The sequence below is a fragment of the Pholcus phalangioides genome, unplaced genomic scaffold, assembly GCF_987345545.1.
Source record: "Pholcus phalangioides strain wild (caught in Gottingen) unplaced genomic scaffold, Ppha-v1.0 ptg000003l_1, whole genome shotgun sequence".
NCBI classification, from domain to species: Eukaryota; Metazoa; Arthropoda; class Arachnida; order Araneae; family Pholcidae; genus Pholcus; species Pholcus phalangioides.
The window spans coordinates 8,532,660-8,551,234 of NW_028301596.1; the positions used below are offsets into that span (position 1 = coordinate 8,532,660).

The window sequence follows — 18,575 nt, forward strand, 5'->3', positions numbered from 1 at the left end:
TCTCTTCGCGTTCTCCTAAAGTCATTCTTCCGCTTTTTCGAGGCTTAGTTCGTCCTGGACTGGAGTATGCTGTAAGGTTTTGGAGACCATATCTACAGAGGGACATAGACTTGGTTGAAGGGGTGCAGAGAAGAGCTACGCGTGTCCTTATTGGCACACAGGGCTTGAGTTATGAAGAGAGACTTCATTTTTTGAATATGTTTACATTGGATGAACGCAGGTGTCGAGGAGATATGATCGAAGTGTTCAAAATTTTCAATGGGATGGATAGGATGGACCATGAACTTTTAGTACACCGCCAATCAACTGCTTTTACAAGGGGACACCAGTATCGATTGGTGAGGGACAATGCAAGGTTATGGTGTCGCAGGGAATTTTTCTCTAATAGGGTTGTTAATAAATGGAATAGCTTACCCCCGGAGGTAGTAAATTGTAACACAATTGACACGTTTAAAAAGAAATACGATAAACATGTTGGGGTAAATCGAGAAGCTATCCATTCTTAGAATAAGACAACCATAAGTATTCTTTATGGGCATTGTATAATATTTTATCATGTGTATATACTTTGGTTGGGGTTGCTATACTTTGAAATATATGACATCCATATTTTTATGGGCATCTTTTTATCAGCCACCTCGTTGGGCATTTTGCCTGTTGTGGCGTTGTATTTGTATTCCACTGGCGTTTGAACGTAATATTACGCCCGTGATCGTAACAAAGAACAAGAATTGGTTAATATGTGTTATATGTGTTTACAAAGGTTATTTGCTTTCAATATTTCAGTTTTTTTTTTCAACGAAATGTTATTTGTTTTTCACTTTTTGGCCAGCTTGGGCCCTAGAGCACCCTTCCTGCGTACGCCTCTGGATCTCTATCTAAAATGTTTTGGCCCAGGAGATGTAGGAACGCCTCCTGGCATTCTATCTTTCCTCTAACACGAGTAGGCCTATTATGACCATAATTTTTCATTTCGTATCCCCTAAATTTTACCGTCTTCGGGAAATTGCCCCTTTAGCTCCTTTCCCTAGTTCCAACCCTGCCATCACCCACGCGCATTAAAATATTCAAACGAGAGATCAAAATGTATAAAATTATTTTATTTATAAACGATGCTCGATGGAATGCGTGTGTATTCAAAACGCATGATGGATGGAAATCAAAATGGTGTGCACGCCAATGAGGACGCCGGTGACAGGAACGAATGCTATTCTGTTGGAGGAGCCAACGCCATTCTTCCAGTGCTTGTACCATTCCCGTTCGTGCCATTTGTCATGTGGATACTTCTTATCGACTTCGTTCGTCCAAGGTTCCCCGTCGTCCGTCGATTTGCCTTCTCCGTTGTAGTGACGATGATAAGGTCGTCTCGTGTAGTCCGATTCCAAACGGTCACTTTCGTAACATCGATGACTCTGCACCTCCTGGCAGTCTCTAGCGGAAGTCTTGAAGTAACGTTCGACCATTTCGCGCAACACGTTTCCGGCTTCGCTTCCGCAACGTGTATTCACCGCTCGCGTGACACATTCCTTGTACTCGTTGATAGCACTAAAAAACGGAAATAGGTACAAATGTATCAGAGAGTGAATACGTGCAATAAAGGTTGCATTTTTTGTTCTTCTAAAGACATGGAATTTATGACCTTCAACATCTCTCGAACGCTGGCGGCGAAATTTTTGCTCATACAGTCCACGCCGCTTAATGCGATCGATAATCGAATGATAACTATATCTGCAAACCCCGTTTGCAAGCCCACTGACCATGCATCCCGTTCGACTGAACAGGACCTTAGTAACGGGTATTATTATAAGACGGCTAAACTCTGTTTTTCCCCCCCGCATAATTGGTTGCAAAAAATGTTCAATCATTTCATTTTTTTATTCCAAACGGGAATTTTTTTTCCCTTCAAGCCAGTGGTTCCCTTACCACATTCGTGGTTCATCTGCGGGTCCCTAGAATAGTTTTGTGGTGGATATTTTCTCTTAAAAAAACCATTTCAAATCATGAATAGTTGCACGATATCTCCAGCTCACCGCAATGCCCCTAGGAGCCGCGACGCACAGTTTGAGAAACACTGTTTTAAGGTAAAATCCTGCATTTTCCCCCCGTCGTCGTGAGGCGTTAGAATGGAACTGTCGCAAATTACGATATTTTTTTTGAATGTACAATACGTTTCATGGATCCCTTAAGAAAGTCTCTCGGTAAAACAAAATTGAAACTGATCAGGAATTGATGGAGAGGGTTTTTTTTTTGGCCACAAGTATTGATCTTGACTATAAGAAGGCCTTTGCAAAAAGCAGCTTCACGCGTACATAGATCACAACGAATACTACGGACTGATTACGACACTAAGTAGGAAAATGTTTGTCAACAAGGGAGAGAACACCTTCTGGCCTCCTACGTAGTCTTGCAGCCTGATAACGATAATTTACAGAGGGAAAAAAAGCAGTTTGATTAAACCTGAAGCTTCAGAATGCGCAAATTTTTTTTCCGATGGAAAACAAAAGATAATAAGTCCCCACAACTAGAAACTTTTACGGAGGAAACTTGAACAGGAGAAGCGACTTACTGCGGAGAAAATGTCATACGCAGGGCCGTCTTAAGAGCATCGTGGGCACCCGGGCCCAAGTGGTTTTTCTGAGGCCCTACCTGGCAAATACTTGAAAATTTCAACCAGATTTAATTTTTTGTGGGGCTCCTCCTTCTCTTGAGGCCCCCAGGCCGTGCCCGGGTGGGCCCATGCCTTAAGATGGCACTGGTTATATGTCCCGCTTTCACGGGGCAGAAATTTCCGCCCCCTTTATTATTCAGCTATCGTTTTGGCAAAAATGCCCCACTTTTGCTTTTTTGAGGGAGCTGATAATTAGCCTAATAATGCCATGTATTAATGAATCTCCGAGAACCTTGTATATAACCGTATTATAATAATTTTAGTGCCCTGCAGCTTAAATAGGCTGCTACAGTCGTAACACGATATTTTTTTCTGATAATTTTTGTGTTTCGATATACCTCTTTATCTTCCCGTTAGAGTTTTTACCATGCTTTCAAAAGCACCATATGTGTACGTATCAGTGAAGCCAGGGCCAAACTCGCGTCAAACCTGGCCTAATAGTCATTCGCAAATATTCGTTTCCAATATTTGCCTTAACCTGATAGAAAGAAGTAGCAGCAGCAGCATTACTCTGGCTACACACTGGCTCAATATTCCTTGGCGAATATTTGCTTCCAGAACACTCTCCGTGTTGTGACTGTTGGCGTTCTTCGTCTGATGTGCGGCCCGTCGGATTGGACGATCAGGAAGGAGAGCGACCCCCCTATGACTTTGGGTGGGAAGCTAAAAGGTCCGACTAGCCTTCTAATACCTTCCAGCCTCCAACATTTCACGATCATTGTCAATGGTGGAATGACCACTCTACTCGTTCAGGACGAACCTTTGAATGTATTGGGCTAGTCTACACAGGAGTGTGGCCCTAGCTTGAGACAAATATTGGCCAAATATTGTAAGCACTATACTTACCAACATTTAAGGGTAACATCGTGGGCTATTTGATCCTTCACTGAAGGTAATATTTCACCGCAAGTAACTATTTGATGCCTGACCAGTTCGAAACAAGGCGAGTTAACTTTGTATTCTAGAAGAAGACAATACAGAATGTAATTAGAATAAAAATTTCGGAACCAATTGGAAATTTTCCCGTGTTAATTAACAACATTATTAAGATACGAAATCCAATGATATATTCTGCAAAACATAGGAATTCCAGACCATAGAAAGGTAATAACGTATGGTCAAAAAACCATAATAACGTATGGTCGAAGCAATAACCTTACTTCCAGTGATGTCTGTACCAGGTGGGCACACGTTCAAGTAGAACTGATGAACACCGCTCGTAAGCTTGAGATACGCGGTGTTCTGGGCAGTCGTCAGGTGGTGCTCACTCTCAGCTATGCATTTCATCCAGTCACTGACTCGTCTACATTCAGAAAGAGATCAATAGAGAATTGCCATAGATAATCCGAACGTGACACATCGTTTCGAATTTTAAATCATTAACGAGCAGTATGGCACACGAAACGGTAATATTTAAGAAGTATTTCTAAATATACTGTATGTTCTCAGTAAATTTGTGATTACTTGCAAAAGGAACGGATCTGTTGAGTGGCCTTGACGTCTAAGATGAGGTGAGTGATGTTGTTTTCTTTGTTCATCTCGTTGAAGCAGTTGATGGCTGTTTCGGATCCTCTATCGCTGTTTACCACGGGAGAAAAACCTACAAGAAAAATGAACAGTATATACTGCTGAAACGGGGGCCGGCTTAAGAGAGGGTGCAAAGCGTGCGGGAAACCCGGGTGACAGGTTGTATGGAGAGGCGGAAGCGTAAACTTTAGTTAAGACTCCAAAATTTAAAAGAAATCCACACTGCAAAAATGTACATGGCATCACGCTTTTGAATCATACCTCGATAACAGAGATGTTGAGAAAACTTGAGGGAATAGACAGGGCCTGGAACCATTATTACCAGAAACAAGAGTATAATCTATCAGAGGGTGGCTCGAGACAAAATCTCTACCCCCGTGCGGGACTTATTTTTTGCGCTTTCAGCCTATACCCCCCCCCCCCCCCCCACATAGTTTTTTCGTCGAGGGTCCTAGGCTGGAATCTTCCGCGGGTCTCGAACCAGATTTTTTCATGCGGGGGGAACCTTCTATAGTTAATTTATAGTATTTAAGAAGAAAAATTGAAAGGTAGAGTCCCGGACCCCCCCCCCCCGGGCTGGAACCCTGTCAGTCCTACCCTTGTGGCAGTGCCGTCTTAACGCATGGGCCCACCCGGGCACGGCCCGGGGGCCTCAAGAAAAGAGGGGCCCTCACAAAAATGAGATCCGGTTGAAATTTTCCAGGATTTACCAGGTAGGACCTCCGATAAACCACTTGGCCCGGGGGCCCATGATACTCTTAAGACGGCTCTGCCTTGTGGGAGTCTCAGCCCTTCCCTCACACATCTTGTCCCAATAATTCCTAACAAAAAAAAATTCCTTTTCTGCGGACCACGAAAAATTTCGTTTTAGAGGGATTTATCGTTGTATCGGAAGAGGCGATATTGTAGTCACGTGCGATCATATTCATGCTATTGTTGACATTTGTTCTAAATCTGCGTTCTTAGTACCATCAGGAAAAAGGCGCTTCAACGTATTCATTCGCCGTGAAAAACTAATTGAGATTGGTTGATTAATACATATTATTTGGATTCATTGCTCCTATATAGAGTAGTTTACTGCCGAGGTTCCCCCGGCTTTCCTCCTTGTGAACACCATGGACCTCTTAATGATCGAAGGACACTATTTAAAACTGCTGGTTTTACAACAGAATGTCGAAGAAAATTAGGTACGGTCTCGTACCTCTCGGTATAACTTCATCCCCTGGGGACCAAATAAAAACCCAAAGTAACTTCCGACTTAGTTCTTTTTTAAATTCAACAGTGTGTAATTTTTTGATTTTATGAGCTTAACAACAGTTTTTTGAGTTTATGAGCTCAACGGAATTTTTCTTCCACTTACAATGGTTTTCTGACCTCAACAGTAATTTTTCTGCCACTTACAATGGTTTTCTGACTTCAACAGTAATTTTTTGACTCCAACTATGGTTTTTCCGACCTTTTGCCCTCAACAATAATATCCTGTACAAGAATTTCTTATCTCAACAGCAATTTTCTGGCTACCACAACGGCTTTCTGACTTTCCTGACATAAACAGTAATTTTCTGACTTTCAACAGTATTTTTCGGACTTTTTGACTTTTCCGACAATGTTTTGTCAAACTTATGACTTGAACCGTAATTTTATGACTCGAACAATAGTTTTCTGACCACACCAGTAATATCTTGATTTCAACAACGATTTCCTGACCGTCTGCTCTCAACAGTAATTTTCTGTTTACAACATTTATTTTTTTTGCCTCAACAGTAATCACATAATTTCTACAATTGCTTTCCAAAAGCTCAACATAATTAGAAAAACAAACGGTTTTTTTTTCACCCCTTAAAACAACACTTCACTGAGAGTAATTTTTTCTTACCTAAATAGTCATTTCAAGAACTCAAACAGTAACTTCATGCCTTAAACAATCTAAACTCAACAATATTTCCGTTACTTGAACAACCGTTTTATGATATATCAAGTTTCTTACATCAGTAAAACATTTTCTGACCTCAACAGTATGTGTAAAATGTTTTGACTTAAAAGAAATTTTCCAACCTCAACAATAACGTTCTGACTGCAATAATGGTTTTAATGCCATTATAATTTAACTTTACAACATCAACATGAATTCTGATTGCTTAGCCTAAACTAGACGATATTTTTCCAACTCCAACAATGGTTTTCTCAAGGCCGCCGTATTCACCGACAGAGTTTAAACTGTAACCGCAGGTGAAAGGATTGGAGATCGAATTTAACCAATTCGTTTCTAATTCTTTAACTGGCGATTGTAGTTTAAACTCCCCGATTCCGACAATGGTTCTCTGACCTCAAAAGTCATTTTATGTCTACAACAGTGGTTTCATGACTCGAACAACTGTATTCTGGCCTCAACAATAGATTCATGACTTCAACAATAGATTCATGATCTCATCAGTAGTTTCCTGACTTTCTGACGTCAACAGTAAAACGGCTTTGAATGGAAAATTCTTGTATTTGACAATTTTTTTTTTGTTTGTAATTGGCGATTTTATTTGCCTTTGACAAATTTTACAGCTATAAATGGCAATTTACTTGCCTCGATATGATAATTTTTTTTGACGATATCCCTTATTTTGTGAAAGAAATAGAGTCAGCCTAGGCATTTATCGTGTGGGAGTATTGATACTTTTCTACCGCCGCATTTGGCCTTCGGCCCTGATTTGAGGCCTCCGTCTGTGACTAGGAATTCCGATGGCCCACCCTTTAAGACACCAATGAAATACCGTGAATAGTTTCAAAGAAAACAAAATATATTTGAGAAATCTCACCTAAGAAGAAAATTAATCCCATGGTTGGAATCCAGACGGCCATCACATTGCTCAGTAGATTCATCGGTGAAATGTTTCTCAAAATGAGCTCCTAGGACTTGAACGTTTGCACCTGATGGACATCTGGTATATACAGTGACGTGTTACTTTCTTATTATAAGTAGGATGTATATAGTTGTTTGTTTTTCCAATTCGGAAATAGGTCGTCACCAATTAGTAAGAAATCGGATGAGAGTCATCTAAGAAGAGAAGATGCGCGTCATCTTCCGAAACAAACTGAGATCGACGACCGTAAAAAAAAAAAAAAATAGACCTTTAACATGCGACTATAATATTACTGGATTCAGATGAATAACTTGCCGGATGTTTGGGAAACATGTTCCTGGTATAAGAAATGTCTTTAGAATTAGGTGAGACTAGGAGTGGTTAGTATTGAAATCCTTCCGAAGAAATGGCTGGTAATAGGAAATGGAACTTTTATTCGGATTAGACTCAGTTCCGCTGCTCTGCGGTCGTGTGAGTACATAGGCGCTTACACGGGGGGGGGGGGGTGAAGGGGGCTGAGCATTTATTGTTGTATGCATGTCCAGGGGTTAGCGAGCCTCTTGCGCATCTTGGAGGGAGGTGGGTATCACATCTTCTTAGCCGTTCTCGTACGCCATATTTTATGTATTTATATTAATATTTTTAACGGATACGGACTCTACACATTTAAATGGACATGCAAACCTTGTGCGTGCATTTCAAATGGTACGCAATCCACCTATCTTACACTCTTACACATATCTGTCCCAGTCCAGGATATATTTACTGGATGTTACCTTCTATAGTAAATTTATAGTGTTGAAAGAAACGCAATATGAATGAAATCAGGCCCCCCACCCCCCGGTCTGGAGGCCTGTCAGTATGAATCCCGCATATGGGGCAATGAGTAAGGGGTTAAGCAAGCATTCGTCAACCTTTCTAGGCGTGTGCGGAAAATTCATTACCAAAATTCAAATGATCGAGAGCTGGTGAACGACGGAGTATGCAGGTGAGCAAATAATGAGAGAGCGAATGAATCAGTCATTCATTCATTCACTCACTCACACGGTCATTCATACTGCCAATCACTCGGTCATTCGTACGATCATTCACTCGCTCACTCATTTGCCCGCTTGTGCGATTACCCACTCACTTACGGCAGTATTCACCGACAGAGTTTAACTGCAATCGCGGGTTACAGGATCAGAGATCGACACGAATTGGTTAAAACCCCGAATTCAACCGTTTCCATCTCTAATCCTTTAACCTGCGATACCAGTTAAACTCTGTCGGTGAATCACGGCCGTTAGTGACTCATAAAGTTACTCAATCACTCGGTCACTAACTAGCTTATTCGCTTCTCATTGGTCGCTCACTTGTTCACTTACTCGCTGATTTCGAAGTGCTGTCGGCTAATTTTCCTAGCAGTGAATTGTTTGTCGGTGGTGAATTTTCTGTAAATCCTTTCTGGGGGGGGGGGGGGGGGGGGTAAATATCAAAATATAAAAATTATTGTACTGACAAGGTAACCCTAAAAATTGAGATTAAAAAAAAAAAGCGTGAGAGACAAACATTTCATATTTAATGCTGATAAAAAATGTGATAAAGTAGCAGCTTGGTACATTTCTTTCGGCAAAATAGAATATTCAGCATAAATCATTGTCGTAGTTCCCAGAGTGCAATATCGTGAGTGCTAAGAGTATCCATAAAACGACGTTTCTCTGATGATTGGCCTCATCATCACCACAACCCGATGCGACGAAGAGATCACAGTTGATGTCGTCGAAATCCTGACACTTGGAGATCTGGACGTCGAAGTACAAGTTCACCAGCTCCGTAACCATTTCGAAGCCACGGAAGCCGCATTCGGAATATAGGATAGGTTCCGCTATACACCAGTGATAGACCTCTATTTGGCTGAGAACAAGAAAAAACAAACAGAAACAAATGTTAGATGCCATAAAGACAAGAGTGCTCAACCTTCAAGAGAGTGCGGGCCACTTCACTGGTTTACAAACGTGTCGCGGGCCACTTAACCAGCACCTCCTAGAGATAGAAGGCCTCTGCACTGTTTGCCATAAACGTCATTCAGACTACCTAGCAAGTTTGCCACATTTTGAAACGCAGCATTCTATTTCGTTTCTTCTTATTTTGGCGTATAATCTTCATGATTGGCTCACAAATACAGCGTAGTGATTGGATGTGGGGCATAGAAATCGCCAATTCTGAACCCGAGATCATTTCTTTTCCTCACAACGATGATGCTGGCACGAGCAGGGAATTTTTTTCCCCCTCAATATTCTGAGGGAAAATGGACTGCTTACTGACGTCACAAGCTGAGTGCGGAGGCCTTCTATCTATCTTTAGGAGGTTCTGCTTGAACTCAGACCTTCGGTGAGTCCACGTAAAGTTTGAACCGTCCGGTGCAGAATTCCTTCAGCTTCCCTTCTAAATACAGTAAAACCTCGATAAGTCGTCACCTCAAGTTATCGAAAAATTATGACGGCTTAAGCGGAGTGCCGTCAGTTTCAATATGCAATGTTGTGAAAATCGTATAAATTTATAGATTGCAAAAGAAAAAATAATAGCAATAGAGCCGCTGTGGTGGTCGAGTGGTTATAGTGCCGGACTCGTGATGCGAGGATCCGGGTTCGAACCCCACAGTGGTGGTCGGCTGAAGTTGGTTTTCTGTGGTTCCCAACTTCAAGGCGCAAATGCGAGCCGATCTCCCCGTTAAAAAGTCTCGCCACAGAGAGCAACAGTCCTACAACTGTAAATCATTCAACCATAACACTTCACTCATAGTTAGTAAAACTGGGGGCAGATGACAGCACTACACATAATAAGCATTACACAGAAACAAACTTTACGTCAGGTTGCACTACACGTACACGCACATTCCCGCATGTACCGATTCGTTGGGGGGTTCCGCGGGGGGGGGGGTGCATGTGTGGTGTAGCAGTAGTAGGTAGGGGCTCGGGGATCCATGATGTTCTTAAGTCAGCCACCTCGTTGGGCAATTTGCCTGTTGTGGCGTTGTATTTTACCTTTTTTTTATCTCTTATTACTTACATTGTTGTGGTACAGTATACTGTACACTTTGATTAATACTAGTAATTTTTAATTTATAGACTAACAGAGCAACTGTTAGAATAGGTAGCTTTTCTTCATAATAGAGTCTAAGTCTAGTCATAATAACTCTTTATTGCACATTAATTTTACATATACATCAAATTTAAAAAACTTTAGTGTTTTAATTCTTCATCAGTAGTTCATGATACAACTACAATGTAATCTCGAACACCTTTGACTTAGTGGACGGGTCCTGGGCAGGGAAAAGTAAACAGAAGACCTCCAACTTGGGAAAGAATGTCTAATTTTTTTCAATAAAGATGTTTTGTTTAAATTTCAAGCCCTAAATTAGTAGAGTCCATGCAGAAATGAGATCTAGCTCGAACAGTTCCCAACGTTCCAAAAACCTTAGTCGGCAAATGAACTTCCCCCAGTATAACTTTCGTTACTCAAACTGTTCCGTTTGGGTATATAGGATTTTATGGTGACTTTTAAGCATATGACAATGCTGTTAACACAAGCTCTTTTGTTAATGGCAGTTATAAAAATAGTTCTGTTCCTCTTTCTCAAACTTTTTCATAGTGACGAGTTAACCGAAGTTAGCGACGAGTAAACGAGGGTTTAATAACATTGCTGTCTATGAGAGCTGGAAGGGCCTGAAGAAAAATGACGACTTAACCGGAGTGACGACTTATTAGGGTGACGACTTAACGAGGTTTTACTGTATTCCCAGTTCACCATATCTGTGATATCAAGCGAGAGGTGGTATTTTTTCATGCGGAGAGGTGCTTTTATGAACTACGGGAACAAAATTGTCATCGGAGTCTTGCTGATCATTATCACTTGACTCACTGCCCCTCAAATTAAAAGCAACTAATGTCTCCGACGATCGATCCGCAACTGCTGAGGCAGGATTAGATGCATTAGCCCTGGTTTTGTCCACAATATTCTGCAGTATTGCACCTATCTTCGCTAACCTCTAATTGACCTCTCGGATGTTTTTGGGTTGGCTTCCCGATTATTGATTTGTTTCGAAACTTACCCCGAATGCTCCACTTTTGATGGTTTACAGTTTCCTTTTAGATTTTATTTTCCTCTGTGCATGTTCGCAGGTTTTACCGAAAAAATTATGCAGCCCCTATCATCTGTAGGTTGAGGGTCATTTGATGAGCCCTGATGAGGACATGTTTGAATTCTTTCAACAAGCCACATTTCGGGTTTCTCAAAATTTCGGCGAGAAACTGACTTTTCACGCCGATGACAAAATATTAGAAATAATTCTGAAAATCTGCTGTTATTGCTAAAGAAAAAACTTGCAAATTACTACTGTAATTACATACCAACAGGTTCCATGCTTATTCATTCCCTTCAGCGTGCGATGGCTCAGATCGTAGGTCCTGCATTTGTCAATCGCCCTGCGGTTCTTGTAGTAGCAGCTCGTCTCCTTTCTAAAATCTACACGAATTATTTAAGAATTAAAGAAGAGTTTGCATATCTTGTATTTTAGCCAGTAGAAGTTCCTGTTATACAGGTTGACCCATAAATTCGTAAATAGTTTAAAAATTTATAAAAATTGAAGGAATTAGTATTTCAATACGGTTTGCGGAAATGTTATTCTCACAGAGGGTTTTTTTTTGTTTTTTGGTACATAAAAAAATATTTCAAATTTTCATCGATAGAAAGCGCTGCAACAAAGCAAATCAGAGTACTTTGAAATGCAGGGTGTACGATTAACAGCTGAGAATTTTCCTGCTACTGTCTCTTATATATCTAAGAAGCTAATTTACGCATGTATGAGACATCCTGTAGACTTGATCATTTCATAGAAGGTATCGCTCACCTTTTAACCTGTCGCTGCAAATGTATTTGTGGAATCTGATGATCCCAGTAGTTGCGTTAACGTAAAAATCCGCGTCCTTTTGCAGCAAACAACTGTTATACTCCTCGATGCAGTTCAAAAGAGCCGTCTTCTCGCTACAACAAAGAAAAATTTGTGCCTATGTAAACTATCCTATCTGAAAGGTCTACCAATGAATTAGAAATTTACCTTGGTATTACATTTTGGCATGTAATACCAAGGGTTTTTCTTATTTGTCGTGGCCCGACTAAAAAATGGTAAATACATACATAATTACGGAAAAGCTGAGGAAAACAACTTAATGAGAAGGATGGAAGTGTCGAAAGAGAGGGAAGTAATTCTAAAGAATTATTAAAAAAGGAATTATTTTAGAACTACTGATAGAAATAATTACAGAATTATTGAATTTTATGAAAAAAATCTTTCGGACTGTCAGGAAAATATGATTTCAAGAACTGGTGACGGAAAAACAATTTCTTATAACCGATTGAAATTATCATAATTCATGGAAAAATTCCATAATTGATGGAAATTTATTATTCGCGAAAAAAAAAAAATATTAAATTTCATAATTCACGAAGAGAATAATTCCATCAAACATTATTGCAGGCGAGTCCTTGAAATCGAAAATTCTTCACCGTTTACTGTGAAAAACAACAATCTTCATGTTTTGGTCTCACTTAAAAATTACACAGTATTTTGGAGCCATAAACGCTCTCTCTCGTTAAAGAAGGCCAACGGGGTACGCGGCTGTAACTTTCGCGTAAAACCGACTTGTACCACTTTGCAGCTGCTGTTACTATACAGCTGATCGAGGTTTCGGAATGAAACTAGATCGGTTCTCTTCTTCGAATTCCCCCGGACCAGAAGCATTTGTATTCATCTGGCGTGATAGGAATCACGTGGTTTCCGAGAAGTGTCGCTGGTAAAGATGACGTATTAGCATTATATAACGATAATTACAATGTTTACACATGCTAATTGTTATATATAATATGGTTCTTTTATAAGTGTAACCATTACTTGCAGAAGATTTCAATGTCTTCTTTGGTCGTCAGAATATTTATCAGGTCATGGAACTCGGTGTCGTACAGAAGCTGGTTGTAACACTTGATACCGTTCCTGCGGCAGCTGTTCGATCCCGTGACATTCCTCAGTATAGCCGACAGTACTGGAACGAGTTTTTAAAATAACAATATTGATAATTGAAAAATATTGCTGTCGTTTTTTTTCATCATGTAAACACATGTTGAATGTATAATTGCAGGTGAGCATATTACAATACGGCTGAACAGGGAAGTGTACACAGTTTTCGCAAACTATCACTTGTGCTCGCCCAAATTTAACCAATTCTAGCCTATTTACGACGGTAATACGACAGAATTATACCCTTCTCTATACATCTAAAAACTTATCCGGGAGACCGGAATGAACAACTCATTCTAGGACATCTCGTCACCCTATGGCAGAGGCCTTCCACCTTTTTCCAGTTTCGAGCACTGCCTGTACCCATCATCAAAAGAAGAGCACCTTCACGATAAGTTTAGCATACGAATGCATGAAATGGAACTGACTTCAGTCCTTGGGCTCCTCCAAAGGGTTTAATTGGAACGTTGATCAAGTGCTTGCGAGCACTCTGGGGTACTTCGGGAAGACGGACCAGCTTATATCCCCTAGTGGGACAGAGCGGGTGTCACGGTTGGTCTGGTGGTACTTCAGGAAGCACAGTGGTGCTACGAGTTAAAGATGCCTGTCTCATGCACATCTATTGAAAGCTTAGATAAAGAAGAGCCACCTACTGTAGATAGTGCCAGGGTGGACATCATGATTATGAGATCCGGTGATGTGATTCTCGATAGTGGGAACATGAACTGGCTGTTATAGTCCAGGACAGGGGTGACCAACAACTGGTCCGCGGGATCATTTTGTGCAGCCCCCGACTAGGTAAAAAATACAGTGTATTAAATTAAATTTGTGATCATTATTTGAGTTATTGATTCCAACGGCAGACACTTCCTAATTAACAAACTACTTACATTCATTATTTCCAGTAACGAAAACAATTAACTACGTTCTCACCCTACTGCCTTTTTTGCTCTTGAAGTTTTTAATGGGAATATTGTTTTCTTCTGTTTCTTTCCGACGAGCTGTCATGGCAAGTTGCCTGTTGTGGCCTCCGTATTTGTACCTGAAGAATTCATATTGGTGTTGTGCTTACTGTGACCGACGGAACTTTTTCGTCTTGTCTCGATGAAGATAGACCAGGTGGTCGAAGAAGACCTGGACCCTGCTGGAAGCTGTGCATGAATGTGTTGTGAACCTAACGTGAAGTCTGTTTCTGTGTAATGATTGTTATCTGCAGTGCTGCGTTGTATATATTTTGTATATAATGTGCATTTAGATCATTCGAATCTTCCACCTCAACATTCAAACTTCTTACTTGCCCCACAAGTCTTCTCCTCAATACTTTTGAAATCCCAAGCTGTGGTCCCCAGTCCTTATGTGCCACTGGGCGCACGTGCAGTTTTTTCCCCCCCTGGTCATTGGGTTCAGCTAAGAATCTAAGAAGGAAAAAATTAATTGAATAAAAAATGGAAAAAAAAAAATGTTTCGTCTGTAAACTTTAGGAACGTATTGGAAGGGATAATGAGATGGACCTCATGGCATAATGAGATTGCTTAAAATACTGTCCAACGCCTAAAATTCAGACATCGAACCCCCTGGGCCTTAGGTTTTGACAGACATCCTCACCAACCCAGGCTAAGAGAAGGGTGCATTTGGATCTAGTACCCCGGGCACTGGACTAGAGGAAGCTAAATTCTTCTTTAAAAAATTATTCAAAATTACAAGGGGTAAGCACAGCACAATGCATGCTTGTCCGGATGAAAGTGTATCAGCCCTGGATTAATGGAATCGAGGAAACCTTGTTTCAGAGGACCGCAAAGCTGTTTTTGCACCGGGCCGCAAAATACTTAAGCCCGTCCCTGGAGATGCGTGTTGAGCTGCGCTGGTGCGCAGACAGGTTATTCGGACCTTTGACCATGTCTGTAGATCCCGAATTACTCGTACTTTATCTCCTACGTAGGCGTGAATTTGCATTTTTAATTCTTTTTTTTGAGCATTATGAAAACTATCGACTGTAGCTGTTCCCACACTCGTATCCAACCAGGCCCAATAGTCATTCGCAATGTGAAGTGTGTTTTGTCTCGCCGGTGTTTGCCTCTCCCTATTGCAATGAGGCATCAGCGGCGTATCTTCTTCAAACCTGAACTAAAACTTGGTATTCAATTTTTTTTTTGATTGATTTGTGTTTGTTGTAGGCCTATGTCAAGATGCCCTTTAAAAAGAAAAAAAAAATTAATTGGTTAAATGGATCAATATCTTTACTAGGACTATTTGAGTTAGGTACGTACACACACACACACAAGCTCAGGGGTCTTGAAAAAAAAAAAATTAAAACCATTTAAAACAGTTAAAAATGAAGGCACTTATATGCGTACCTCTGGAGAAAGAGGATAAGCTGGCTAGGTTCCTCGGCGAATATTTGCTTTCAGAACACTCAATTTTGTGTTTGTTGGCGTTCCTCGATCAATATGTGGCCAGATGGATTGGGAAATTGGGAAGAAGGTGACTCTCCCCCCCCCCCCCCCCCCTTGACTTAGTTTGGGGGGGGGGCGGTTGGAAGGATCTGGTTGCTCTTTTCGACTAGCTTCCCAGTACCTTAAGGCCACCAACATTTGACGATCATTGCCAATGGTGGAACGACCCGTATCCGGAAAATTCATCACTGGGAAAATTTCCCGACAAACAATTCAACATCAGTTCGACATGACTGAATGAATGGAAATGACTGAATGAATGAGCGAGTGAGTAAACACGTGACTAAATGATCGAATGTCGAAACCGACCTGTCATTAGAACTCGTTCACCAGGTCATCAGTCAATCGCCAGGTAACTCCTTCTATAACTCACTCAGTAGGTCACTTACGTGACACGAGTGTGGCTAGTGTTATTTGAACAAAAACAGGACATCTTTTCCTATCGGCAACGTTTGCGCGCGCAACTACGATTTTTTTACGGAATCCGCTTTCCATGCCGTCATTAGTTCCCCCACATCCCATTAAATTTGATGTTAATCCGGTAGTTTTATCGAGCTACATATATGACTCAGTAGTGTCGGGAACACTCCTCCTCTCCCCGTGTATACATAAAAGTCAAGACAGACAGTTTCGAATATGGCAATATCAAGCTACATTGCAGATTGCCAATAATAAAGCAACTTTTTTGATTGCCAATAATAAAGCAACTTTTTTGATTGCCAATAATAAAGCAACTTTTTTGATTGCCAATAATAAAGCAACTTTTTTGATTGCAAGTAATAAAAAGAGAAATAAAACTCACGTAAGGCATAGAATGAAGTCAGTGGCAAAACGTCCATCTTTCGGGGTTACGGCCGGTATATTTTAGGTAATGCAAAGGTCTCTGTTTAATGAATGCATTAGAACTCATGAAACACTATCGAAAACTATTGTTTTCTTTAATCTACTTTCGCAAAGATAATTAAACAAAAGAAAATTAAAAAAAAAAATGTCCGTCTCACCGGAAAGACTTCCTTCCCTTCCTGTAGGAGCCATTTTGTGTTTCCTCTTCCTTAAGAAATGCGACATGATTTCGTACTAATGCATATTTTGAAAATAAAAAAAAACGGTATGTGTATATATTTTAACTTGGGATCATGTCTTCCTTTCCTTTTTACGATTTTTTCCTGAAATAAATTCTGTATTGTAGCAGAACACTTGGGTGTCCGACAGGTGCGGTCGTCGCACCGGGCCCTCAAGCTTTGTGAGGCCCCGCACTCATCATATACTATTGAAGGATTTCACCAATTCTTAAATTATTTCTTGCATTAATTCTGAATTTTCACCATTTCTAAAATTTTTTATATCGTCAATTCCGAATTTTCATCAATTTCGGAATTATTTGTTTTGTGTTTCTGAATTTTCATTTATTCTAGAATTTTTTTCATCCGTTCATTCTGAGAATATTTTTCATCCGTTCATTCTGAGAATTTTCATTTATTATAGAATTTTTTTCATCCGTTCATTCTGAGAATTTTCAATTATTATGGAATTTTTTTCATCCGTTCATTCTGAGAATTTTCATTTATTCTAGAATTTTTTTCATCCGTTCATTCTGAGAATTTTCATTTATTATAGAATTTTTTTCATCCGTTCATTCTGAGAATTTTCATTTATTATAGAATTTTTTTCATCCGTTCATTCTGAGAATTTTCATTTATTATAGAATTTTTTTCATCCGTTCATTCTGAGAATTTTCATTTATTCTAGAATTTTCTTCCGTTATAATTCTACAATTTTTTTCCCTCCGTTAATTCTGAATTTTCATTTATTATAGAATTTTTTCATCCGTTCATTCTGAGAATTTTCATTTATTATAGAATTTTCTTCCGTTATAATTCTACAATTTTTTTCCCTCCGTTAATTCTGAATTTTCATTTATTCTAGATTTTTTCTTCCGTTAGTTCTGAATTTTTCTTGTTGCTAGGATTTTTTTCCCGATTATTCTTAATTCATCACTAGAAACTTTCATTAACTTCGAGAATTTTCTCAGTTTAAAATTATCTTCAGTCCTGAATTTTCATCAATTTTTGCGTTAATTTACATTGGATTGTGCGTTTGAATGATACTGATTTTTATATACACTGAAGAGCCAAAAAAAACTGGTCAACCTGCCTAATATCGTGTAGGGCCCCCGCGAGCCCGCAGAAGTGCCGCCACACACACTGGCATGGACTCGACTAATGTCTGAAGTAGTGCTGGAGGTAATAATTGACACCATGAATCCTGCAGGGCTGTCCATAAATCCGTAGGAGTAAGAGGGGGTGGAGATCTCTTCTGAACAGCACGTTGCAAGGCATCCCAGATATATTCAATAATGTTCATGTCTGGGGATTTAGGTGGCCAGCTCAACTGTCTAAAGTCAGAAGAGTGTTCCTGGAGCCACTTTGTAGCAATTCTGGACGTGTGGGGTGTCGCATTGTCCTGCTGAAATTGTCCAAGTCCGTCGGAATGCACAATGGACATGAATGGGTGCAGGTGATCAGACAGGATGCTTACGTACCTGTCACCTATCAGAGTCGTATCTAGACCTATCAGGGGTCCCATATCACGCCAACTGCACACGCCCCATACCATCACAGAGCCTCTACCAGCTTGAACAGTCCCCGGTTGACATGTAGGATTCATGAGGTTGTCTCCATACCCGTACACGTCCATCAGCTCGAAGCAATTGGAACCAAGACTCGTCAGACCAGGCAACGTGTTTCCAGTCCTCAACAGTCCAATGTCGGTGTTGCGGGCCCAGGCGAGGCGTAAAGCTTTGTGTCGCGCAGTCATCAAGGGTACACGAGTGGGCCTTCGGCTCCGAAAGCCCATATCGATTATGTTTCGTTGAATGGTTCGCACGCTGACACTTGTTGATGGCCCAGCATTGAAATCTGCAGCAATTTGCGGAAAGGTTGCACGTCTGTCACGTTTAATGATTCTCGTCAGTCGTCGTTGGTCCCGTTCTTGCATGATCTTTTTCCGACCGCAGTGCC

General features: G+C 40.5%; 2 protein-coding genes across 2 annotated transcripts; both read right to left on the reverse strand.

The window, feature by feature from the left end:
- Positions 1-1,079: 1,079 nt before the first annotated feature.
- Positions 1,080-7,160, reverse strand: LOC149088004 (uncharacterized). Its single transcript, XM_089252681.1, has 5 exons — positions 7,003-7,160; positions 4,133-4,268; positions 3,829-3,971; positions 3,515-3,629; positions 1,080-1,545 (listed from the first exon to the last, which is right to left on the reverse strand). The coding sequence occupies exons 1-5, from the start codon at positions 7,064-7,066 to the stop codon at positions 1,137-1,139; spliced, it is 867 nt and encodes a 288-aa protein (XP_089108807.1). The 5' UTR covers positions 7,067-7,160; the 3' UTR covers positions 1,080-1,136.
- Positions 7,161-8,589: 1,429 nt separating this feature from the next.
- Positions 8,590-16,500, reverse strand: LOC149088005 (uncharacterized). The gene is made up of 5 exons (XM_089243639.1): positions 16,358-16,500; positions 12,980-13,127; positions 11,939-12,072; positions 11,439-11,553; positions 8,590-8,943 (listed from the first exon to the last, which is right to left on the reverse strand). The coding sequence occupies exons 1-5, from the start codon at positions 16,392-16,394 to the stop codon at positions 8,673-8,675; spliced, it is 705 nt and encodes a 234-aa protein (XP_089099765.1). The 5' UTR covers positions 16,395-16,500; the 3' UTR covers positions 8,590-8,672.
- Between the last annotated feature and the right edge of the window lie 2,075 nt (positions 16,501-18,575).

Coding starts and splice junctions, on each gene's coding strand:
- LOC149088004 (XM_089252681.1), bottom strand. CDS start 7,066: ATGAATCTACTGAGCAATGTGATGGCCGTCTGGATTCCAACCATGGGA. Junction 4,269..7,002: donor GGGATTAATTTTCTTCTTAG/GTGAGATTTCTC, acceptor TTTTTCTTGTAG/GTTTTTCTCCCGTGGTAAAC. Junction 3,630..3,828: donor TGGTACAGACATCACTGGAA/GTAAGGTTATTG, acceptor GTCTTCTTCTAG/AATACAAAGTTAACTCGCCT.
- LOC149088005 (XM_089243639.1), bottom strand. CDS start 16,394: ATGGACGTTTTGCCACTGACTTCATTCTATGCCTTAC. Junction 13,128..16,357: donor GACTTCATTCTATGCCTTAC/GTGAGTTTTATT, acceptor AACTCGTTCCAG/TACTGTCGGCTATACTGAGG. Junction 11,554..11,938: donor TTGCAGCGACAGGTTAAAAG/GTGAGCGATACC, acceptor TAATTCGTGTAG/ATTTTAGAAAGGAGACGAGC.